General features: G+C 39.1%; 1 protein-coding gene across 9 annotated transcripts in view; it reads right to left on the reverse strand.

Annotated features, from left to right (window-relative positions):
• Positions 1-628: 628 nt before the first annotated feature.
• Positions 629-25,997, reverse strand: part of tead3b (TEA domain family member 3 b) — a 31,267-nt gene continuing 5,898 nt past the window's right edge. Inside the window, exons 3-16 of one of the 9 annotated variants that reach the window (XM_085353449.1) lie at positions 19,107-19,361; positions 8,964-9,028; positions 8,356-8,418; positions 8,159-8,221; positions 6,131-6,142; positions 5,137-5,262; positions 4,991-5,034; positions 4,749-4,805; positions 4,270-4,334; positions 4,037-4,173; positions 3,622-3,795; positions 3,172-3,315; positions 2,922-3,074; positions 629-2,754 (exon numbers count right to left, since the gene is read on the reverse strand). In XM_085353449.1, coding sequence (XP_085209575.1) covers positions 2,641-2,754; positions 2,922-3,074; positions 3,172-3,315; positions 3,622-3,795; positions 4,037-4,173; positions 4,270-4,334; positions 4,749-4,805; positions 4,991-5,034; positions 5,137-5,262; positions 6,131-6,142; positions 8,159-8,221; positions 8,356-8,418; positions 8,964-9,028; positions 19,107-19,230 — 1,341 coding nt within the window. In that variant the 5' untranslated portion in view covers positions 19,231-19,361 and the 3' untranslated portion in view covers positions 629-2,640. Of the gene's footprint in view, positions 2,755-2,921; positions 3,075-3,171; positions 3,316-3,621; positions 3,796-4,036; positions 4,174-4,269; positions 4,335-4,748; positions 4,806-4,990; positions 5,035-5,136; positions 5,263-6,130; positions 6,143-8,158; positions 8,222-8,355; positions 8,419-8,963; positions 9,029-19,106; positions 19,362-25,997 lie in introns of those variants that run through there. The other 8 variants (XM_085353452.1, XM_085353450.1, XM_085353451.1 and 5 more) reach the window with 8 other exon arrangements.

Raw genomic sequence — 25,997 nt, forward strand, 5'->3', positions numbered from 1 at the left:
TACTCCAGAGTGCTCTGGACCTTGGACTGGGGTGAAGGTTCATCTTCCAACAGGACAATGACCCCAAGCACACAGCCAAGATAACAAAGGAGTGGCTTCAGTACTATTCTGTGAATGTCCTTAAGTGGCCTGGCCAGAGCCCAGACTTGAACTCGATTGAGCATCTCTGGAAAGATCTGTTAGTAGCTGTACGTCCCCATACAACCTGATGGAGCTTGAGAAGTTCTGAAAATTAAAAGGGAGAAACTGCCCCAAAATAGGTGTAACTCAAAAAGACTGAAGGCTGCAATTGTTACTTCAACAAAGTTTTGAGCAAAGGTTGTGAATACCTATGTAGATGTTACATTTTTGTATTTTATTTTTAATACATTTGCAAGAATTTCAAGCTAACTTTTGTTAAGGGTATTGTGTGTAAAAGTAAATAATGAATATAATCAATTTTGTAATAAAAATCTAACATGATAAAATGTGGAATAAGTGAAACATTGAATAGTCTATGGAAGGTTAAAAGACTGCAAAAAGCAACAAATTATAACACACATAACCTTATTGGAAGGCGACAGTGCTAACCACTGCACCCACTGTAAAATGAATCACTATAGACAAAACAAATTTACAAACAGGTTTAATGACTTTTCTGGGGGGGAGGGGGATGGCCCCAAAGGCACCATGCGTCATGTATTGTTAGATACATTTGTTGATTACATAGTCCAACTTCTACTCAAAGTATAAAATTGCAATGCACATTGGTAACAAAGACAATAGTAAACCATCTTAAACCAAAAAACAAAGAAGAAAACTGCCCACACCATTCAGAATATGATACATTAGATATCTCATTATTAATTATCAATATCAGCACAATCACACATTTTTTTTTCAGTGAAGCATATGGCAAACACTGAAAGTCAAGACAACTGAATCAAAACAAAATATTAATCTTTATAATGGCAAAAATGTCTGTATAAAAGATAGACTGAGATACCTACTAGAGGAGGAGTGTTATTGTATCTAGCTTGTGAAATATGACATTCAAAGCCAGGTGCAAGTATGCCACCATACAATATTTTAAATTTGAACTTGTCCAGTGAACCTCACAGAGTAGACACTCATCTAGCAGGACCCATGAGTTGGCAGTAAATTCTATCTCTAATATAAGTCCTACAATACTTTTAACATCTCCATCATGGTGGAAAATCATCACCAATACCCCACCCTTCCCTCCTGCTATTTCTTGTTCAGCCCTATAAATAACAATCAATGGTCATACTCCACAGCACAGAGACAATAGCTCTCTTTCAAGACAGTTATTCAGATTGATGTAACAATTATTTCATATGTAATGTCAGTAAAAAATGTCTTAAATATCAAAAAGTATTTTAATTAATGAATGCAGCTTCTCCACACATTACAGAGAGGAGTGAAGCCAATGTACCAACTTCACAGCATACAGTCTCTTTTTTAAACAAAAGAAACAGTGGTTAACTTCTCTCTGCTTTAACCATGGTCTCTGTGCTGAGTTTAGCTGATCACAAATATGAAGACCCCCCCACCCCCAAATACTCCTATGTAACACATATTCCTTTAGTATCCACTTACTCACAGTACAGAAACAATTCATTTTATTCAGTAACGCTACATACCTCAAGGCAGAAAATAAGCACTGTGTTGCTGCACTTCTTAATCTTTTAAGTGCAACTGAGCACACGTCTTCAAACAGAGAGAAATAACAGGGCATCTCATAAGTAAGGCAAAGCCCTGGGTTTATGTCAGGAAAGCAAAGGTTCAAGACATCCCTAGTGTCAAAATCAGTTATAGATAGATGCTTGTAAGACCTGATTTTTTTTTTTTAAAAATTGTGTAATAATATATGTATTAAAAAAAAGAACCTTAATAACATGGCGACACAATTAACCTTCTCCCTGTACACTTGGACTGTAAAACCTGGGATGTTGTTTTTGTTTTTTTGTAAAATAGACCTCATCAGAATTAGTTATCCCACTCCTCTGCGTGCCTGAATACAAGAACTGCCCCAAAAGATGTTGATCTGAGGTTTCTTTCCACATTTTTTTTCAAAATACCTGTATGAATATTTTCTTTTCATTTAAAAACAAGAGGTAGTAAAAATAAGGCAATCCGAAGTGGCAGGCAATCATAATCTTTGGAGAAAAAGGCACTTTGTTTCCTAAACACCTAAACACAACTTGACCCCACTTCCATGGTAATTTTCTCTCTAGTTTTTCAATGCTATTTACACTTCTCTTGTTGCTCAGAGTGTGTTCCCTTGGATACTTTAAGAGTCTTTTCAACCCTAAACACGTTCTCATCCCCTCGATAAAACATTTCAGGCTCCGTCGATTTTTGCAAAAGTGACCCACTTCATCTAAATCATGTTTAAACACATGGAAAATAACTTGTCTGCAATTCTTCAAAATTTCTTTGCGTGCTGGCATGTTGAGATTCGCTCTCTCTTTTTTTTTTTCCTTGGATACTTTTTTAAAGCATGTAATGTGTCCATGTTAGTTCGGTCTAGCATTGCTTTGAATGTTTTCATAATTTCTCCTGGATCGTTGAGCTGGTTAAAGAGAGACTGTGCCACACTTTATTGTGTGGCTTTTCCAAAACCTCCCTGAAGAGCTGTTAGTCTTTAACAAGTCTGTAGACGTGATACTGAGCCCCGTGTTCACTCGTGGAAACCTCAAAAACAAATGCTATACAGAGCAAGGTTTCCTGTGTGTCGCGATTCGTCACCACCTGAGGAGAAGAACAGTCCATTTAGAAATAAGCCCATAATGATCAGCTGATTTGTGAATAATTAGAAAATAGCAAATATCAACTGATAAACTGGTCTTAATGGGGACATTATGCGTAAATGTAAGGTTAAATGTTGAACTAAGCAGCCATAATTCACTGTATTTTACCTGTAGGATAGTGAAGTTTTCAAGAACACTGTTCATCATGTATTTTTCAGGTAAGTGTTTCAGTTTGTGGATAAAGTTGATCATGTACTCGCACATAGGAGAGCGGTGGATCCTGTAAACACACTTTCCTCCCTCTAGGCGGGCATACTCTGTCTGCAACACACACACAGGCGAGTCAAGAACAGACAACAATGTGCATATAATATTAAACATACTTCTCAGAAAAGACTCAGTTAAAGCACCGGCGTACCTCTACTTTTTCGACAACTTGCTTGCCAAATGAGCAGACTTTGGTTGAAACGGTGATCGTCATGTTCTCAATGCTACTGTATTGACTGCTGACACCATAGAATGAACCTGGACCGTCTGGCATACCACTGCTGTTCAGATCAGCCTGCAGAGTGCACACATGTCATCATGACAAAAGGCCCTCACATGACATCAACTTTAAATTGCATAAATAAATAAATAAATAAAGATGTGGATGTAAGTTATTCAAAAGAACATTTATTAACCAAAGACAAACGCAGTATAAATGAAGCAACATTCTATGAAATGCATTGCCTCTTATCTTGAAATCATGTAATTTATCACCACATGTAGCATGGTATTGTAAGAAAAAAAAGCAGTTTGCATAATTTCCAATTGTAGAAAACAGAGGCATGATAATATTAAGTGTCAGATTATAATAACAACATACCCAGAACTTTACAAGGAAGAAAGCATTTTGGGGCCCTTTCTCATAAAGCTCTTTGAGCCCACCCTTCTTCTCAGGGAACTTGTCGTAGATCTGCCGAATGTCCACAGCCTCAAGGAGCGGATCGCTGTAGGAGGGATTGGTTTGTCCGATGTGGACAAACAAGTGTTTGCTGTACTATATTGGACAGAGACAGAGCAGATGATAAACGTTGGCTATAGGACTTGATTTAGTACAGGGAGCACGAACAAAAAAAACAACTAAAACACAGCCCTCAAACATCAGCATTAGAGAGAGAGTGAACTATCAGGACAATGTAGATGGGCTTAAATGTATTAATGCCACTACACTTTTAAACAAGTTCTTATTACTCACAAGCTGTTTGGTTGGGATATGGTGCAGACCATATTTAACTCACATTGTCTGGGTCCCTCTGGACCTCCATGAAGGCTGAGTACTCCAGCAGCCTCAGCTTAGAGGAGGCAATGGTCCGATCCTGCCAGACTGGCACTGCAGTAGCGGCTGGTGCAGGAGGTGGCGCCAAGGGCTCATAATCTTCATGTATGCAAACACATATGCATAAGCATTAATATATCACACCCATTTTCCTTTTCTGGTTTCCATTTATTGATTTATTTTGTTCAAACTTACTTGGTATGGGTTGGTTTACAGAACCTGGTAGGCTTGAGTATGGGGGCTGTGCAAATGGTTTGATACTGAAAAGTAATGAATGAAAGTGAGAAAAAGACTCCAATACCAGATTTTTGTGACACATGGGTACCTCAGTTATGCAGAATTGTTAGTGTATCAGTGTAAGCATGTGTTGCTGCACCAGCTAGGCGTAAGTCCACCTGCTTCATTGCTTAATAGTGATGCAAAACAGCATCATTTAATTGTGCTTTTGCTGACAAATTCATAAAAATGCATACAATTTTTTTGTGTGAACACAAATCATCAAACACTACAAGGATTCATCTACCACATTCCTCTTTTCTTAATAAAATCTGAAGCAGTCTATTGCCTGGTGGTGGTGATGGTGGTTTACATCAGTGCAGAAAACATACAATGCAGTGTAGAAGAGTTAGTACTGCTTTGTGCTCAATGTTGAACCTTGGCTAGGGGGAACTTACGCATGGCTGGTGCGGCCAAGCCCAGGAGTCCTTCCCGGGTTGAAATCTAGAAGCAGCCTGGTGTACAAAAACGTTATTCATTAAACATTCCCTGCAATACCCACCTGATATTAAACCTAACCTCATCAGTGATTCATTTACTTATTCATGCTTTTACTTATCTCTATCACCAATGTCTTACTTCAGAAAGAATACCATGATACCACAAAGTTCCTGTGCGTTCAGTGCAGGGGTTTACTTACTCCTGAGAAGGTCCAGGCTGTCCTGGGATTTGAGCAGGCCAGAACTACAGAGTAAAGAAGAAAATAAAAGTCAGTGCCCATTTGAATCACTTCAAACTGCAATGAAAAACATTAATGCCTTTTAATTGCCAAAAATTGAGTCTCACTCTGGCTGGTGGATACGGGGCCGGAGGCAGTGGTGGAAGATGTTTATTTATTATACTCGGAGAGACGATCTGTGCAGATGACAGCGCTGCCATGTTCTGCAGGGCTTTGTCCTTAGATGCTTGATCCTGCAGGTTGACAGAGAGAAACAAGAGGAGTCAGCCACAAGGTGGCAGCCTAACCTCGGCATAATCCAATGCAGTATGCTATCCTAATGATAATACAAAACAATGACACTGTTTGTGTATGTTTCATAAATGATTAATTAGTCTATTCTAAATAAAGTTAACATTAGCTTAGCTCAACATTCAATCTATTGTAAAGTATCAATACAACATTGTTTTGAAGATGTTTGTTTGAAAGAGCAGCTGTCAGAAGGAAGCAAAGAGAAGTACAGAAAAAAAATCAAGGTCAGTGTGTTATAAGGCTCACCACAGGAAAACAGAATGAAGAGATTCAAGTTGCAAGAGTACACATGGACAATTTAGATTAAAATTTACTATGAGAAACTTGAAACGTAGCATAAAAATGATCCAAATGCAGTCAATTGGTGTCTAAATTACCTGGAGTATTTTTTTTGTAAATTATCATTATTTTGAAAGTACACATTGTTTCTCAATTACAAACATGTCAATTCAGATTTTTGAAATGTACTATTTTCCTCGTTTTCTAATGGCAAAAAGCAATTTAGCCACCAAAATGTGACTTTGCAAGTTAAAGAAATACGCCTCAGAAGCGAGAACCCGAATCAAAGAACGACACCTTATGCCAAGCAAGCAGAACTCTGACTTTTGGCGGAGGTTGGAGGATATTAAACTATTGTAGCAGGATGTGGAGCAATACTGTGCTCAAAGCATGGCTGTTTTCGAAGCATTGCTTCATTGCGGGATTGCAATGGGTTGGGGCGCCATGCCAGCAGAGGGCCATAGCAAAGGGACAGTGCAGTGTTGCTGCAGGGGAGGAGGGAAGCATATTGCACAAGTCAAATTCACTTACCAAATTCATCGCCTGAATCAAAAAAGAGAGAAACCATTAGTACTGTTCAATTCTCAAAGCTATATTGAGGTTAATCTTTTTTTTTGGTGGGCATACGTATAAATCTGAGCGTTCAAATCCAGGCCCATATTTGATTTTGTTTGTATTGTGAAAATAATGAATAACTAACAATTTCAAGTTGTTGTAAATATGTGAGGAATCACAAAGCCAATTCATTATTTCATTGAGGAAAGAATGAATTTGATTTTTTAAAGAGGATATAAAAATCTGAGTGCAATTCAAAACATAGGATTATTTTTTTTATTTCGATAACTCAGCAGATATAAAATCTCAAGGAAGTTAAATCCTTATAACTTGTTACTTAATACTTATCGCTGTGCAATATATGAGATGTACAGCGGGTAGACATTTGCAACTGTTACACTTCAGATGTACACTTCACTTAAAGAGTGGCTCGGAAAACCTTTTTTTTCTTTTTTTGTTTCTAGAACTTTGAGTTGGATAAACTCAGAGTCCGCCATGGCTGCCCTCGACCTCTGGGTGTTAACGTTTCAAAACCAAGGCAAAAAGTAAAAATGACCTCATCAATCCTTGCACCGATCAAAAATGCACTCATGATGCATTATAAATCTAAACAACTGAACTAAATATATAATCAGTAGTTGATTTACAAGATAAGTAAATGTTTAATGGGCTTGGTGTAAAGTGTATTAAATCGATTATGATTTTCTTTCTTACATGGACACAGAAGGAAAGAGGGTATCTAATGCTTTCGTGTCAAAACAGAAGAAAATAATCTTTATTCTTATAAATTCTAATAAATTATTCCATGTTAACGTTTTCAAACAGAAAGTGGGCTCCTTGATCCTTTATGTCTTGTCCAAACAAGACAGTAATTTTAAAAGTGTATTATTTTTTCATTAAAATATTCATGTGAGATAATTAGAAGGACTAATGAAGTGACCTCTGTGATACCTGTACAGTTAGTGGAGAATTTGTAGACAAACAAGGGAGGAACAGGGTGAAGATTTCACCATGAAAAGTCTATGTAATCAGAAAAACACATCTCATTTTAAATGGGGTCTTTGTATTCAACATGACCTAGGAGTTTGTAGACAGCTCAGAAATAAAGTCAAAACTTATGAAAGGTGATGCTTGATGCATCTACTTCTTTTTAATTTAGAATACTAGCCACCGTTGGGTGCACTGCACTGAATATAGGATGTCACCACTGACAAAATGAGACTACACAGTTTTTTATTATGTTTTTTAAACAAAAAAAAATCCCTGCTATGAATGCCATTTCCCCCCAGATTAGTCTGTGTTAATTCAAGTTTTGGCTTAGGTTAGGATTCAAAAGATCACAGTATCTTTAGTATTAAGTAGTGTCTGGATATAGTTTTTTACTCATATGTGAAAATGCAAAAAACAACAAAAAGCATAAAGAGTTGAAAGAGGATTTACGAAGTTTGAGAAAAGTCAAAAGGAGGCACAAGATTACAATGGAGGATTATTTTTCTATGTTGACTTTTACAAAAGGCATTACAAAGAAGCACACTCTAGGAGCTCAGGATCTCAGAGACAGTTTTAGGGAAAGAAAAGGTCTCAGAAGAGTACAGTGTGATGCAGCAGCATGACTGGCACAAAGGAAAGATACATAGCGGGAGCAACATGCAGCTAAATGATCTTTCATTCAAATTTCATCAGCTTGTGCAGCATTCATTTCAAGTAGAGGCTAGAGGATGAGATAGAATAATTCAGAGGATGAGATTGAATGCATTCCTACAGCTCAAAATCGTAGTAAAAACTCTCTCTGTCGGTGCATTGTATGCATGGCACAGATGCAATATTATGATGATTTCTAAAGCTTAACTGTTAAACAATAATGCGCATGGCAAGCTTGCATCTACTTATGCAGCCAGAATAAACCTCATCTTAAAGCAAGGACTGATAAATATATTCACAAATTAGCAGGTTAGTGCCAAGCCAAGCATTTACCAGCCCCACAGGCCGCAGTGAAGCGCATACCTTTAGCTTTGACTGGATCTCGCGAGATTTTCTCCGGGCGAGAACCTGCAAGTGGCTAGAAACCTGCACAGAAAAATAGCCAAGAGGAGGAAAGAAGAAAGGAGACAGAGAGAGAAGAGAAGAAAGAGAGAAGCCGTAACCAAAGAGGAAAGAGACGCCCAGTCAGTGTTGCCGGGAGGCAGGCTGGCAGCACCTACCTTTATACCCGCCTGGTATTCACGAACTTTCTTCCGTGCTAACACCTGTATGTGACTAGACACCTAAAGGGGTGTGAAACATCATTTGAGCATAAAAATAACATGCATGCAGATCCATGCACACAGGCCATACATCTATACAAGTGCTGATCCACACACACACACACACACACACACACACACACACACACACACACACACACACACACACACACACACACACTAAGAAATCTACACATAAAATAAGAAAGTGGATTTAAAGGACAAAGCCGTTATTTTTTCATATTAAAGTCTAGACAGTTAATTGAATGAACTAATTAATAAAAAATGAAAAGTTAAAGGTTTATTTATAAAGACAAAATGTATTTGTTTAATGTTTCAGTTTGATAATTTGTGGTCTATACTATTTTTGTCCAAAATCAAATCAATTGTTAATAATAATAATAATAATACAGTAAATTTTAAAACCAGACTTGTCCTCTGAAGTACTCATAATCCACTTTTTTTAAGGAAGCCACCAGACAAAGCTGTTTTGATGATGGATTTTTTTCTACGTCACCCAGTCAGCAGCTGGACCCAAACATTAAAGTCGTAAAAAACTTGATTACCTGTTTTCTTGTCCGGGTTTTGCCTGTTCTCAGCTTGATGTACCTCGCTATTAATTCATTGCGACCTGTAAAAGAGAGACAAAAAAAGTGGGGGCTTATCTTACAGGATGGTAATTGGATTACACTAAGCACAGACAGACAAACAGCAGGTGTCTCCAGAGTCACTTTTAATACAATGACACGCAAACTGGCAGACAGATTGAAAAAAAAAATATCATTCAACATTTGGAGATTACTTGCAATATCACAAACTGGACAGAAGGTGGCACTCTTCTCAAGTCTTGATCTCATGTCAAAAGAAAAGTAGTGTGGCATTTCTCAAAGCTCAGAACACTTGTCAGGAGCCACAGAAACACCTCTGTTTCCTATAGGGAGATTTTTTTTAAGCAAATTAGCAAAGAGTACATTTATTTGTTTTATCCCTGGGTTTTCACTAGATTGTTTCACACCTCCTTAAATTCAGCTCACATGGCCCTGAAGCCTAATTACAAAGAGTACTTAAAAACAGAACCGCATTTTTTTTTCCCCCATGCCATAACATCTACACTCGACATTCTGCACAAACAGGTTGTGCAGAGAACAGGATTCTATTTCGGGCTTTCACTGTCCTCTATATCTACAGTGCAGCGCATGTGATTCATCAAGCCATACCTTTTCAACAAACTGCAGCTGTGGTCATGCAAAAATCATCTCTGGAGTATGAGAAGTGCAAAAAGTGTTATTATGTTGTCTCAGTGGAAAATCAGTCCATCAGTGCTTTCAGTTATCTTCTCTGCCAAGTCACGCTTATTAGGTTTCTGTGGCTGAAAATCGGGCCAGAGGGAGAGGCTGAACTGCCGTATTATTATGAATAATGGCCTTAACTCTGCTAAACTTGCTGACATAAATTTACACCAACAAAATTGGTCAAGATGCGCCTTCATGAACACACAAAAGACTATGTGTCTAGATGTTCAACAGCTTTCCAGACACATAATGGCAGCAGAAACAAGTCCTGTTTTTTTCACTTTAGCACTTGGCCTCCAGAAGGCCATGGTTAGTGCAATTACCATAAAAGTACTGCAGGCCATCTCCAGTAGGCTTGCAGTACTCACCGTACAAGCCAACCACTCAGTCCGGCAGTCGGCCAGCAGAGCAGAGCTGAACTGTCTGCCGATACTGAGGTAGTCCCTCCCCTTCTGCCCCGGGCCAAGGATGGACACACCCGCTTCAGCGCCTCCGCATTCCTAGCATTCCTCTAAGCCTGTCACATCTGTGCTAGCCAGTCTGATTGGCCTGGGCCCGTGAACACAGCCAGAACTCGGGTGAACACACATATGTTCATATGCACTCCCAGCCCTGGGAGAAGCAGGGGTTAGAGCTGGAGTGAAGGCCATCAGGATGGGGTAAGGGGCAAAAGGGCAGCTGAGAAGGGCAGTAACTCTTGCAGGAAACACAAAGCCATAACTGTCTCTGCCAGCAACTGCCACCTGGCAGTAAAGTAGCCCATTTCCCAAAACAACAGCACCCTGTGACCCCGCAGTCAGCAGACAGCCGCACCTGCTGCCGACCATCCCAACAGAGTGTGGCAAAGAAAGAACAATGACATCAACCCCCACCCAACTGTCACTCTCAATCGCTTCAGCTGGCGAAAAAGCAATGCAGCAACAACAACCCCACAGTTCTGATATGAATATAACCGATATCTCACTGTACATTACTGTGTACTGAAATTAACTTGGTGCTACAGGCTTGACCAAGAAAGATAAGAACTTGAAAGATGTGGATGAGGTGTAACTCGCACACTTTCCGGACTACAAAGAGGTTGAATAAAACTCAACTTTCTGTTATGGTGATGTCAAGATGTTAAGATTTTTGAAACTTCCCACAGTGATGAGCAAAGTAAAGGCTCTGAATTGTGTGGTAAATGATAACCTTTCACCTGTTGGACAGTGAAGTTCTTTAGTTGAGGTGCTGAGAACCAAGTCTTCATTTTGTGGACCTTGGAGGTGTAACTTATTTTGTAAAGAGTTTTTCCTTTTCTTTTTTTCAGATGCACAGCAGCTGAATCATACTGGTAAAGCTTGCAGGGGAAGGCCTGAACAACTAAATGTAGTACCAGGAATTATGTCAACCATCTGAAATGAAAAGCATGACATCCTTTAAAGATGTTACCTACAGCTCATAAGGAAGTGACTTGGTTTTTTTTTCTTTTTTGTTTGTTAGTTTTTTTATTTTAATTGTATATTGCCAATCTCCTTAAATGGGTACGAACTGCACAAGCCAACATTATAGCCCAGTTGTAACTAGATTACATCTAGACACAGGTAAGAAAAATTGGAATTCAAATTGTGGATAGTGATTTTAAGCAAAGGTGATCCTGCACCCTTATTTTAAGCAGGAATAAAAAGGTTCCTGACTATAAAAATATATGGAGGCAGTAGGTGTAATATACTCCGAAAATAAATTAACAAAATAATTCATTCATTAATTTCTTAAAAACATCAAAGCAGTAGCAACAGTGTATGCCAGTAGCTGTTTTGTGCTAATTAATACTTCAGCAAGTTCTTCTTTAGAAAGAATACCCAGAAAGACCGGTTAGATTAGTTGATACTTTTTAAGGATACTACTTCCTTAAAACTGTAAGACATTAAAAAAAAAAAAAAAAAAAAGCAACAGAGAATCACTGCGTCTTCAATCCGCACCCGCAGTAGCAACATCTGCTCAGATTTGACACGGTCAGGGGGATCAGAGCGGGAGTAGCACGGACTGCAGGGGATCATGACAGGTGCTTACAAAAACACAGACACACTTGTACAGTGGTATGCAAAGTCTCATTGTCCTCTATTTTCTCTACATTTGGTCTTTCCATCTCTCTTTCCGCCTTTTGAACTGCTTATGACTTTTTTGTTGATTGCTCAACACCCCCTCAGATCGCTGCAGGCTGCCATTCTTAACCTCTTCATTGACAAGACACGCCTATCTTTTTCTTATACTACATTACTGCTGGAATTTTCCACTTACACACCAAGATAGTGATCAAAAAGGTACTCTCTCTTCACTCACCATAACCCCCACCACCCAGAACCTTTTATACGCCCTTATTATCTTCTCTCCTCCCTTGTCATAACACTGAGGTAATCCAAAATTGCTAACATACTGCTCAGCCATGACTGAAAACATTCCTTACATCTCAGTGAGTAACTGACAGAGAAGCTACATGGCTGCTCAGTCATCATTACAAACCAAAGCTGCCCACCCCCTTTTCTTTTTCTTAAATATGTCCACATACATGCTGTGTTTTGTCAAAGTTGTGCACATGCACCGAACCTGCTGGCAATTCAACATCAGTCCACGAAGGTAGGAACAGACATAAACCCTTGTTTAGCACTCAAATCTTTCTCTACTTTTATTACCCAGAGTGCTCTTTAGTAGTGACAGCTGCAGGTCTAAAAGAGAAAAAGGTGTGTGCTTTGGGTTTGACACACCTGTTGAGGCCAGAAAACGTAGGTGAACAACATGTCAGCACAGCCCCAAGGCCAAACAAGACGGGCAACATTTTTTCCATCTTCTAACGACACTTCCTCTAAATTTACTGTGTGCCATGAGCCAACCATTTCATTTTACCAAGAATAAAGTGCCTGACTCTTGTTTAAATGTTTTATTTTTCATTAATCTGAAAAGATGCATACGATAATCTTTACCTGTAACAAATGAGTTCCTTTAATCTGAACAAATGATCTGAAAAAGCAACCAAAAGGTTTGACATTTTGGTAAATATTTACTTACGAATAAGATGAGATGACTGACTCCCCTCACCTGTCTGTTATAAGGTTATTAATATAACCTTATAAGCTTGCATTGTAGCATTATATGCATTATAGCTTGCATTGAATTTTGTAAACAGGTTGCTTGGTCCTATCCCCAAGTTTTTAAAAAAAATCCACAAACAAGCAGCTCTAAAACTTGTTAAAGACATTAAGTATATTTAAAAAGTTGGAGCATAAAAAATAAAAGTCAAGTATGGGGGTCATAAAACCATTAAAGTTTGCTTTTATAGGGGCATGAATTAGCTACTTGACTTTGAGACAGTGACCTCTGAGTCTAAAACATAACCAACCTCATTGGTGTTCAATTTTTCAATTGTAGTGTATTGCATTTTACTTCCTGCATTGAATGCAAGCAGAATCAAGCCAATTAATTAAATAATAGCAACTTAGGGTAATAAAACTTTAGTGGCAATGTGTCGTCTTTGAGCAATATTTTTTTCTCTCTTGGACACTGTACTTGGAGAATGACTTTTACGGCGCCCTACAGCTGCTAAAACACCAGTTTACACAGAAAACCTTAAATTTTAATCAGAACCATTTACCATTTACTCTTTTAATTTAAAGCTTTTAATTTCATGGTTGTGCAAGGGGCAAATTGTGTGTGCCACACCTTCTTCTAAAAATGCCCCTATACATTCTGTTATTAGCATTAATTAATTTCTTTTTACCTCTTACAAAACTGCTACAATCACTTCTGTTGCACTACGTAAGATCAAAACCAACTTAACAACAATACAATACAATATAGTAAGAAGAGGCTATTTTGAACTGGACTCATGTCGGTTGACAATTCCGGAGCTGTGACAGAATGAATATATTAGGGGTGCAACAATACACAAAATTCACGGTTCGGTTAGATACTTTGATGTCAAGGTTCGATATTTTTTCGATACAAAAGAATGTTCATGCTTTTTTAATTTGTCATTTATTAAAATTATAAATATATATTTTAACTCAAAAGTAGTTTTTAAATTTAATGTTGCTGAAACAACAAAATAAAAATAAAAAAATCTATCTGATCGAGGAATCACTCATCTTTGGAAAAGAAAGTTTATTACAGAGAAATGGCTCTTTCCAAAATAAAAGCTATACTATGCGCTTCTTCTGGGCTATATTCTCAGCAGCATATTAAAATATCAGGTCCCCATAAGGAGAATCCTGTGCTAACGGCTGTCTAAATGGCTCAGGTAAAGTTTGTAGCATGGGTGCTTGTTGTTTTTGTTGGCTTCTACTTGTCTTTGCACTAGGATGATGTCGGCGTAAATGTGCAGTCATATTCATTGTGTTCCCACTAGTGCTGTCAGCGTTAATCTGAAATGACGTTAACGCAACAACACGGAAAATCTCCGTTAACGAGTTACCGCGGATCGCCCTGTGCAGCAAACTGGGCTAACGCAGTAGTTCCCACCCATGTAGGGTTGCCAACTCCCTGAAAAATAAATAAGGGACACCTCGTGGCCAGGGCCGGGCGACCCAGTTGTCTTCACCCTTCCCAGTGTGGTGAATTTTCTAGCTCTTTTTTTGTGTGTGAAATTATTTTTTTAACCATTTGACTTGAAGTTGATTTAAGTAGATGCATATTCTATTCTTTGTGATATGAACACATGGGAAAACAAATGATCATTTAGCCATTTATTTTTAGCTCAAAATGACAACATTAACACAGTAAAACAGGTCTCTTTCTTAAACAGAAGCCTGTCATGCTTAACTTTTGAGAATATAAGTAAATCTTTCTTTAAAAGAACTCTGTCCTGCTTAACTTAAAATAATAGAAAACAATAGAAAGAAAAATATTCTTGTAACAGTGCACATTTAGTGCATTTAGTACAATTGGCTTCAGTTGAGGTATTATTTCAGCTTTTCTAATGCTAATCAGCTGCTCCTGTTTGTAAACCCGCTTGTTCCCATGATTACGCATCATAACTCATCATCATTATTCATCTATGTATTACTTTTATGTATTAGTCATCAATTTGTTGTAATCATCTATCCTTGCAGTTGTTTATTACACAAAATAAATTATATTATCACACTTCTGGCCACATAGCGCTGATATTCATTGCACATGCCCATATTAACTTTTTCCAGCCAGGTGTTTTCCTTTTCCCATTCTTCCCTTTCTCTGAGGGGAACAAACATTGCTGCTCTAGTGCTGGGCTCACACTGTGCGATTTTTGGCCCATTTTGAGCCGATTTTTGAGTGATCGGACCGATTTTGGCCTTCATCGTGCGTCGTGTAGTATACGTGGGGTAACGAGAAGTGATTAACACCTCACGACCAGCTCCCGATCATCAATCGCTCGTGAGGGTGTCACCACAGGCGCTCACACTGCTCACGCGCAAACGTAAACGTTGGTGAAAAAGACATTGCAGCACGGCTGTGCAGCATGTGATCTGGACACAAGCGATGGAGGCACAACTTGTAGAACTTTGGAAAGCTCATCCGAGCCTTTTCGATGTGGCATCACAAAATTATCACGACCACAACAACCGTGAAAATAGTTGGATTTACACTGCTGCTCAATCACAGCTGCCTGATCAATGTTTTTCATTAGCAATTTAGCAAAGTTGATGGTGGTGGTGTGTCTGTGTGAGTGAAAGACAGAGAGAGCGAGCGACAGATTTTCTGTTATAACCTTCATGTTATGGAGGCACAGTGTGAGCACTCAGGTCGCATCAGAGCATCGGGCGGTATAGTGTGAGAGTACATCGTGACATACGAACTTCTAACCCCTGCGAGTCAATCGTGCAGTTTGAGCAGGAGCTGAATAACGTGACTGAAAAAATCGCACAGTGTCTGCCCAGCTTTAGGTGTACTGTCATCCGAGACTTGCACCGCAGAGTCGGCGTTTGTTCCCCTGTTGGCCATGCTTCTTGTTGTGGTCATCTGTTGTCTTCCGGTATTTTCTCCGCAAGCGACCTTTCCTCGACCAATGAGATGAGCGGTAATCTGAATTGTCATACTCGAATTGTCATAAGTGTGCTGTCAGCTCATTGGTCACAAAGCAGGAGAGGGGCTGGGAATTATGTTTTCAAACAAAGTGTTAATTCCATAAACATTTATAGACTACTTTTGATTCTCACTGTATTACGGGACAAAGTGCGTCCCTTATTAGCTCAATACGGGACGTGTACTTTTGCTTCGAAATACGGGACGATTCCGTATTTTAAGGGACGGTTGGCAACCCTACACCCATGTAATTGAGCATTGCGTGACACATCCGACATACTGTTTTACTTTTGTCCATGACTCGCTTACCTTCAGGGTCATACTTCACATGAAGACCAAAATAGTTCCAAAGGCCAGATCTGAATGAGGGTGGGGGAGGTTCAATTTGCCAAGTTTCTGTCTTGCTAGCTTGAGCTGCGCTCAGTGGATCTGCACTCGACAGTGCAGCCTAGGCGGAGTAGTCGAACGCAGATCCACTGAGCTCTCAACACAGACAGCGTTGTCAGAAGAAAAGTTGATAAAATAAATTTAAAATTTTGTATTGTTCGATATATAAGCCTACCGAACTGAAAGCACTGTATCAAACGGTTCAATATCGATATGAGTATCGTTGCACCCCTAAAATATATATATATATATATATATATATATATATATATATATATATATATATATATAGAGAGAGAGAGAGAGAGAGAGAGAGAGAGAGAGAGAGAGAGAGAGAGAGAGAGAGATTTACTTTTTAACATTATGAATCTGATTGTTAGCACATGATTTAATAAAACTTATTGTTGGGCTTATTTGAACTTTCTGTCACCCCTGAGCTATGTAAGTGACTGGAAATGGCACTGGGAAGTCTAGACAGGCTTGTGGAGCAGTGAACACATGAGTATAAAGTAGTCTTTTCTTGCGAATGGAAAGTTGCAAAGGTTTCCCAGCAAATAAAAATCCTGGAAGAAAAAATGGAATTCCCAATGGGAGGGATGACTTGCCTGCTTTTGGAGGCCATTGGAGTCTGAGACTGCTAGGTAGACAGTCTTACATACAGTGCAATCGTTAACATTCCCCTAACCTCACGTCAGGGCAGCTTTTAGATGTCTGAGGTAATCACCTTGTGAGAAGGCTTCTTCTGGGGGCATTCCTTGGCTCTCCCAGCAGAGCCTCAGATGACTTATTGTAAAAGGAGAGGGTGTTTAATGCTCTAGAAAAAAAAGGGCTTCTAAAAGGGGTCTTGACAGTTTGTTGCTGAAGGGGCGGGTTTGTGCAAAGCCTGCTTCTTTGTTGGTGTTCTCATGACAAATGTATGGAAGGGAAGACACAGCACTGCACAGCTAAAGTGGAATAAAAATTTACTTGGGTAAATTTGAAAATGCTTCAAAAGTTTATGTGTGTGCAAAAGTCAAAGCATGTTCTAAACTAGCTCTGGCACCTAGTAGAAATATGTCACAATATTTTTCCCATTATATCATATGTATATGTTTATGCATGATATTCAAATCTGCCAGAATAAAAAGTTGATAGATGTTATTTGATTTCATATAAAAATTAAAAATATAAATCGCATATAAAATTAAATCGCATTGGATAAAACCCAACCAATCTTGTTGTCAACCAGTACTAACCTGTCATAAGTGTATCAGCATAGGTGTATCCTGTGCGCTAGACACCTACATAAAAATTTAGATCTTTGGGATAATTTGTGCCATCACATAGTGAGAGCAAACTGAACTACATTATTTACACTATATGTATATGTCATTTATTTGTTAAATCCATGCTAAAATGTTCCTTTTTTCGGGCGGATTAATCTGTAACCGTATTTAGCGTATCAGCAAAACCATAAAATATTCAATTTAAAATTATCCAAAAGAAAAGCAGTATGTCAGAAATATTTGATAAACTAATTATTAGAAATTCATCTACGCAAACAAAAATTTTAATAAGTTTTGAGTAATCGTTTAATCCACCACGCATTTCATGACTACTTTGTTCCTTAAGGCAGGTTGAGAGTAACAACAGAAGCTGCAGCAGTGGCTGAGTAATCTCAGGTATGTGCCTGCCCTTGAATATCCGAATCTGCTGAACAAATGAGGATAAGATTCCATCTTGGTTGAATCATGCCAAAAGAATCCCATCTGACGTCAAGCAAATAAAAGCCACACAAGAAACAAACACCGATGCTTCTAAGATACACAGTCCCTCTGACATTTTGATGGCCATGATTGATGGTTTTTATGGTTGCACTGAAGCTACAATAAGTTTAAACTTTTAGAGCCTTGATGGACATTAATTAAAGGGCAGGAAATTCTTACTAAGCACAAGGGGGCTGAGTTACAATGCTGAAAAAAATATCACTGCAACTTAGCAAAATCAAAAAGAGGGCACAGCAAGTACAAACGTAAAAAAACCAGCTTGATTTCTCGCATTCAACATTTATGGCTCTTCAGCTACATTTCCAAGATAAAATAATAAAATCTCATTAAGAAAACAGTCTCGACATTAGGAATGGGAGAGTACGATCAAAATAATCAAAGACAAGTGTGTTAAATTTCCCACACCTGCATGCGAGTGAGTCTACGGAAGGCCTTGCCAACATATCCATCTGGAGCGTTTCAGGACATTAGGGGCTCAACACCTGCAATTTAATGGACACGCTGCAGGAAACAGCGCAACTATTCCGAAACCATATGGATGTTTAAACTCTTCGGCAGAACAGCAGGCCAATGTGATGTTTTTGTTCTGAGTCTCGATTCATGCTGGGCTAATTATTGCTAATTTAACTGAGCCATCCTGCATCAAACGCAACAGTTCTCCTGAAAACCAGCTTTAACCGGTTACCTAAAGGCAAAATTCTCCCAGTGATACCAGTGTGTTTAAGAAAAAAAAAAAGTATATAAGATGTTGTTCAGAGATAAAAAGAAGACAAAGAGGTTGTGTGTCTAACAACATAATGTCGAGAAGGACAGGTTGTGAAATAGTAGGAGGGGAAAAAAAAAAACCAAAGCAATAAAAACACTCTGAAGAAAAAGACAGGTGTAAATCAATGGGAGAGCAGCCGATTTGCTCTCAGGACAGCAATAACCAGCTCTGAGAGTGCTGGTATGACTGGAAGAACCTGCCCCTGGGTCACAGCACAACAGGTACAGACTTGTTAAAGAGAGCTCTGAGTGGAAAGAAAACATTCTGTAGCAAAGTTTTGAGCGCAAAAAGAAGAAAAGTATTTTTCTCATTTCTTTTCAGGAAAGTATTACCAGTGTTTGTTTTCTTTTAGCCACAAGTCTCTGTGGAATGAATGTTTTTCTCATTTTCGTGCATTCATTATGGAGTGGATTTCCATGTAATTGTTGTTCTTTTGTTACTCTGGCAGTTATCCAGTGAACTCACCATACATCTTTCCCTCATCTGACAAGATGATTTTCCTCCTTCCACAGGGAGGGTAGATGGCGAGGGCCTCCTGGAAGCTCTGCTCAATGTCTGGGGACCACACACCCTCGGCATCCCCGTCCATGGTCTTGTCTTCATTGTCCCCGTCCAGCCCATCTTCTGGGCTACCGTTGGCACTCCACTCGTTGGACGCAATTGTGGCGGCTCCACCTGGGCCCAACCCTGAGCCCCGGTATCAAAGGATCTGTAGGTGATCTGTTGAATACAGTTGCATAAACATTTTTACAAGTCCCATACTGATCGCAATTTTTATGATCATCACCAGATCACAACCCAACAAACAGTGTTTTTCACCCAAACAGCAAGTTAAAGGGTCTGAGGAAATGTAGAAACAGTTTATCGTTAGTCCAGCGTTATTTGGAAACGCTCATTGAAAAAGTATTGTCTGTTTTGCCAAATCCATAATTTAACCCTTATTTGTTGCCAAAAAAGAATATAAAACAAATCAGTGAAGCACAATGTTTCACTTCAGTTCCTATTACTATTATAATTATTATTACTATTATATATTTTTTCTCCAGTAAAACCTCACCTAGTAGAATTTACAGATGTTGCCATAGTAGAAGTTTGATCTTCTACTAGATCAAAGCCATTGTTTACACAATGGCATCCATGCTGGTCCCAGCTTTACACTTAAATGTCCAAATTAAGCAAAGGTACAGGACATGTGGCATTATCTGGCAACACACATAAAATGTCCAACATAAAATTGTCTTATTTTTGTGCGGAGGTCATGAATTTGATGGACTCGCTGTGATATGTGCTAAGCAGCAGGCAAATGAGTCAGGAGTGAACAACTGTCTTACATTGTTCTTAGAGTTTATGAAGCAACACTGCTGAGCTTCAAAAAAAATAAATTTTGACTTGATGCCTTCTATGAACAGACACCAGATAACCTTGAGGAGATATCTAGTAAAACTCAATCAATTCAGTTAAATCTAAGACAACTCAAATTTGACTCAAATCTCAAATTTGTCTTTTTTCTTTGAAATCCTCACAACTGGAAACATTTGACTTGAGCAAAGAAGATCTCCTTGAAAAAGGAATGTTGTTCATCTATACAGCCACTACCTTCTTTGACGTTTTTTTTTTTATTGCAGTCATTAAATTTGCAAGAATAAACAATGCAACCCGTAATCATTATGATAATTTCCTTGATTTTATGTCTCTGAAATGGTCAAATGAATTCAAGATATTCCATAAAACGAAGTTTAAAGACCTCACTAATCAGCGCTGGCCTCAAAGAATTCTTGTGGTCTGGGAACTGTGTTCCAGTGTGGTTGGCTTATGGCTGACTGCAGGCATGGCTCTTAAGTATTTTTCAAGCTGCCTTTTCAGCATTGTATTGTTTCTAAAATGGAAGTCTATGAGGTAACCATTATCCTCCCAGGATGCTTATGTTTCTGCTTCAGCATTTCTGCAGATACTGACAAAAATAAAGTATAATGGATAAATACAGACCCCAGCCAATTCTTTTTTTCATTACTGACCATTATTTTACGAGGTTTAGAAATGCAGGATATCATAATAGCATAAAAATCAACCCATAACATTTCTATTCTCAGGTGAAAATATAAATGAGTAACAATAGTGAATAAAACCCCTGTTTGTAATGGCAGTTTTACAGCCAAGACATTTATAACATCCTCTCTATATTGCAAGGTAAAGAAACTACAACTTCACAAATGGAAACAACGGTACAACACACTACGAGGAACTTGATGAGACAAGAGAGAATAAACTCCCTTTTAACAAGAAGAAACTTAAATATAAATGTAAAAAAAAAAAAATACTATACATACACTATAATGTATGAAATTCATCATTCATGAGCACAGGAATCTCTCCTAGGCTTTCTTTTTCCATGCTTTTCATCAGTACGTAGAACAACACACACACACTTTACAATTACTGTAGCTATAACAAAATGCCTGATGGTGAAAAGCAGAGGCGAAGGATTAGTGATGCTTTCATTCCCTTCCCATCATCATTTAAAAGGAATTACAAAAGATCAAAGGTGAATAGAGTATGGCAATACTGTTCCTGCAGTGAAATTCTACCACAAGCAACATGCAACATTAATTTTGACACTGAACCAAAGCGAGAGTTTGAGAAATATCCACAAGTCAAGCTGCTAATTTTAGCTGAGAGGGTCCTGGTTACGGTGGACCCTTTGAGACAGGGTCACGGTGTTAAAACTCAACACTGAAACTGAGCACTCATCAACAGCTCAAATGATCTCAGTCCTCACGAATCACTGGGCTGGACTGCTCCCAGTGACTGCTAGAGTTGGGGTTAGTTTAATTATAATCTATCCAGCCAATTTGTGGGGGGGGGGGGGGCAAAATTGTGATACTTTACTGATAAATAAGAATCAAAAATGTGTGCAAGTAAACAATTAGAAAGCCCTGCACTGACTTGTGTAAAACCATTTCATAAACTATGAATTGCCATTTAATTACTTATGTAGAAAAGAAAAAAATCTGGTTTTAACTTCTAAAAAGTGATGATTTCTTACATTTTGCACTGCTAAAGAAACAAAACAAGAAGTGGAAAACAAACCAACAATAAAAAAAGTTTGGGCCTACAATGTCATGTGGGTAGATAAATTAAGACATTGGGAAATGCTCGTTATGGTTTCCAACAGCAAAATATGATGATTTCAAGTGCAATGTTTTATTTCACCAACATCTCAAAACCCTAAAATAATCAATCTACTATAATACATGGCATATTCTAGCATCACATCTTTACATTTTAGAAGCTAAAACCATAAAATGTGTAAGCAGACTGAAACAACCACAAGAGTTTCGCCAGTGCGATTTTTACTTTGTTGTCACGCTGTCCGCATTGGAACAAATTAAAAACTAAACCAGCACAAAAGGTACACTTCTACAAACAATAATGCAATCTTCAATACACGTCTATCTCAATCTCAAGTATAGCATATGGTGGTCATATAGCTTGGTGTGAAGATGTCTTTCAAAGTATGTCATTAATGTGTGCGCAGGTGCTGCGGGGTAACGGGCTCAGTAAAGCCGAGACCGTAATCATAGGCTGATGGCACAGTTAGGGAGGCGTGGAGGGAGAGGTGGCTGCTGTTGTTTATCTCCAATTATAGCAGAGAAAACACTGCGAACCTCCTCTGCACTGTGAGCAGTGAAGAGCCGCAAACAGCGCTCAATGTAACATCAGATCCGACGACCTCAATGGAGCTCCAAGTGCTCACAAGAGCGTGTTCAAGTGAGGTGCTGCAAAAGAGAGGCTCTTCACTAAGAGAGGGGCCTGAATTCCAGACATGTCCTTATTAAGAAAGGGCTGCGAGTGCTCACTGTTTCTCCTCCTGCCTCCCTTGTGTCAACCCAGCACCCTCCCCTCCCTCCCCTCCAACGAGCACTCAGAACGTCTTTACCCAAATAAGGACAGGAGACCAGGGGATGCATGTATGGGAGGAGTGGGTGGTGGGTGGGTGGTTTGGATGGTAGGTTTAGAGCAGAGGGGGAAAAGGGGTGTGTATGGGGGGTGGGGGGGGACTAGGGGGGGACTTTGGAGGGGGGAAGGGGGGTCCAATTTAGGCGTCCACTTTGGAGTCTGGAAAACAGTGGGATTGTTCCAGCTGGAATGCAACATCAGCAGTGAACACGCTCCCACTTTGTGACGCTCAGAGCTCAGACTAGAGGGAGGGCATTGTCAGTGGAGCAATTTTTCAATACATCTCCGAGTGGAGTCACGGGATTTAAGTCAGGACAATGGCCCCGACATCATGATAAATGTTGGACAGACAGTCTTATGGACTCAAACGCAACAGCTAGTTTCATACTTGTAGAGAGCTCCAATTAAATGAGTCAGCATGAGGAGGTTTGGGATTTAGTTGTCCAACATGATTTACTCCCAAAATACCAGTAAAGCAGTTGTAATTAACATACTGATTCAATTAGAAGATCTCTCACCAATGCACTGTAATGTCCCTTCGAGCCAGTTTGGGTGAGAAACTCCACAGCATAGTAACAACTTGCAATGATTAAAATACAAACAGTCCTCAGTGTTGATAGAAAAAATAAATCAGTTGACTGATGTTGAGTGGCATTAACTGAATGAGCATGTTCGATGAGCAATAAGTACTTGTGAAGCAAAGGTGATAGAAAATCCTCAGTTCCTCATTCTCTACTCGAATAATTTACAGTTCTTTTTCCTGTTACATGAGATTTAAAAAGGAATATCCTTAATGTTTTGGGCTTGAAATTAAATACAAATTAAAGTGAATGACATCATTCTGGTTTTGCATACCAAACACAGCCTTAACTGAAATGGCACTCCCAACAACAGCAGCCTCCTCTAGCAGGAGAACGCACCTTGCAGTGTGGCAGGAGCAGCTCAAGGAAAGCAATAAAGTGCTCATGCCTTTTACCAGGCCTCTAAATTCCCAGATCCCAATCCAGTAAGCATCTGCATGTTACACAAGCCCGATCCATGGAGGTACCACTTGCACCCCACATGTCCTAAAGGATCACCTACTTCTGTCCTAGTACCAGTAACTGCAGGACTATCATCAAAAGGTCCTACATCGATAATAGGTCAGAGCTATTTGGGTGGCAAGCTTGCCATTTTAATATCATGGCCTAATTAACATTTTACTTAAGAATGAATCAATTGTATTGTGTGAGACAAAAATGAGACAGTGGTCACTTTCATGAGTAAACCATAGTATGAAATATAAATCTTATAAGGGTGATTTCTGTTTCTTTTCCATTCAGCTTAGACAATTGTGACACACTTTGGCTCATTTAATTTGCTGACATTTTATAGCACAATTGAGAAACTGTTATGGAACTGATACTGATAATAACCAGCAGCTCCCATGTACAAAACTGTGTGTAAGACTTTTAGATCTTTTGCCAGATGGAAACACTTTTTTTTAAAATGTGCCCTGGTTGGATGACACACTGCTCTCACATTTTACATAAAAATCAGGGACACACCTCCCCTCCCTCTGTCTGGGAGTCAGGCCATGGGACTCTGAGACCAACATGCTACAGAATTCCAATGTGCAGCAGGAATGTAAATAACACTGCAAAGCTATGTGGCTCGCACAGTCACTGAAACAGCACCATTCATGCACCAGAATCCCTCTACCCATTTTCCCAGTCCTGTACCCAGCGATCACATTACATTCTGTTTTCAGCAATCGGCTTATCTCTGCTCCGGCTCCATCTACGAACTGACCGGAGTTTGTTGGCACTGCTTCTTCTGAGAGAGGGCTATGTGTGGTAAAATGTACCAATGAATTCCAGAAATTCTACTGAGTCACTCTCAGCTGGCTTGCTTGAGGAAAGTTGTCAACATAGCCTTAATCAGGAAAGGGAATCCATAAGTCACACAGAATGGAGGAAATCACTTACAAACACCTACAGGCCGGAAAACAGATTCTGTTTCTTTCAGTAAAAACGAAATAGGTGTCTTGGCATTCAGCAGTTGGTAGGATAACATTTAGTCAAACAGAAAAGGCAGAGCTGACACATTTTTATTTGTTGTCTGTTATTCCTCAAATTTATCTTCCACTGAACATGATATCATCTTGGGTCTCTCAAATGGACCAACCAGATGGGTTTCTACTTACGCAGCGGAATTCCAAGACTACAGTGAGGCAAGACCTTGAGTCAAACTTTCTCTGTCATGTCTGATTTTTATGGCCTGACGGCAACATCTCCTCTCGAGTCCAGCGGTGGGAAAAGAACATCTGTCGAACCTCGAAGACGTTTAAGACCAGACAGGATGGATCATAGTAATACATTTTAGCAGAGACTAAACATCCCACCGTGAGAGCCATGTGAGCCCACTGAGCTAGGACAGCAGTGTAAGTACCAGAAGGGCACAGTATGTGTCCAATAGCTTACAAGTGCAAAGTTAAGCTTTAAGCTTCTGCTGTATAGCAATAAGGGAAACTATTATTTCAACGCCCAGGTTACACGTGTCACAGAAAGGCCTCCCAAAAAACAAAACCACAACTTAAAAAAAATGAAGCCAACAGCTTCAGTTCTTCTAACGGCCACTTGAGGCTGGCTCCTAAAGATCATCAGACTCCATAGACCCCTATGCTAACATTCAGTCATGGAAATTACTTGTTTATAGCCATATACAAAAAAATATTTTGGTCTGACTAGCCAACCCTTCTTCACAGCAGTACAGGAGCCAAATCTTTTTTCTTCTTCTTTGTTTTCTGCTAAAGTTAGGGATGTGACAGAGGGCTATACGCATCTTTTCTAAACAGTCTACAGCATTGTGGGTCAGCCTAAGAGTCCTGGGCCCACCGACTTCAACAATGGACCCATCCTGACAGCCCATGATAAGTATTTTACTAGGTTTTATTTTCTATTTTCAAAATAATTATTTCAATAAAAATGAAACTAAATGCCCTCCCGACCAATTACAAGTGCCCATTTCACAATGACAGTACTTGTTAAATCCGAGGGAGCATGTCATGGTTTAGCAGAGCAGGAAGAAATTTTCCCTCAACTTTCTGCTGTCGATGTGACGAGCATAATGTTTGACTCCATTTGAATCCGTTTTGGTTCCACTGAACTTCTCTGTTTATGAGTTATTTGCACACTCCGTGAAAAAAAAAATTGTCATGAGAACTGTTGACAAATTCATCACTTTTAATTAATACATTTATTTTTCTTGCAGTTTCTGGCTGTGTAAAACGCCAGTAACAAGGCTTAGATGGAGAATGAAGTCAATGCAGCAAGTACATTTTCTGTTGAAAATTGAAAAAAAAAATGTTATAAAAATAAATTCTTAATTTCTTTACTGCTTTTTTTTTAAGCAGTAAAG

Source organism: Diplotaxodon limnothrissa, linkage group LG5, assembly GCF_057381915.1.
Source record: "Diplotaxodon limnothrissa isolate DT_005_m linkage group LG5, D_limnothrissa_male_GT1.1, whole genome shotgun sequence".
Classification (NCBI taxonomy): Eukaryota; Metazoa; Chordata; class Actinopteri; order Cichliformes; family Cichlidae; genus Diplotaxodon; species Diplotaxodon limnothrissa.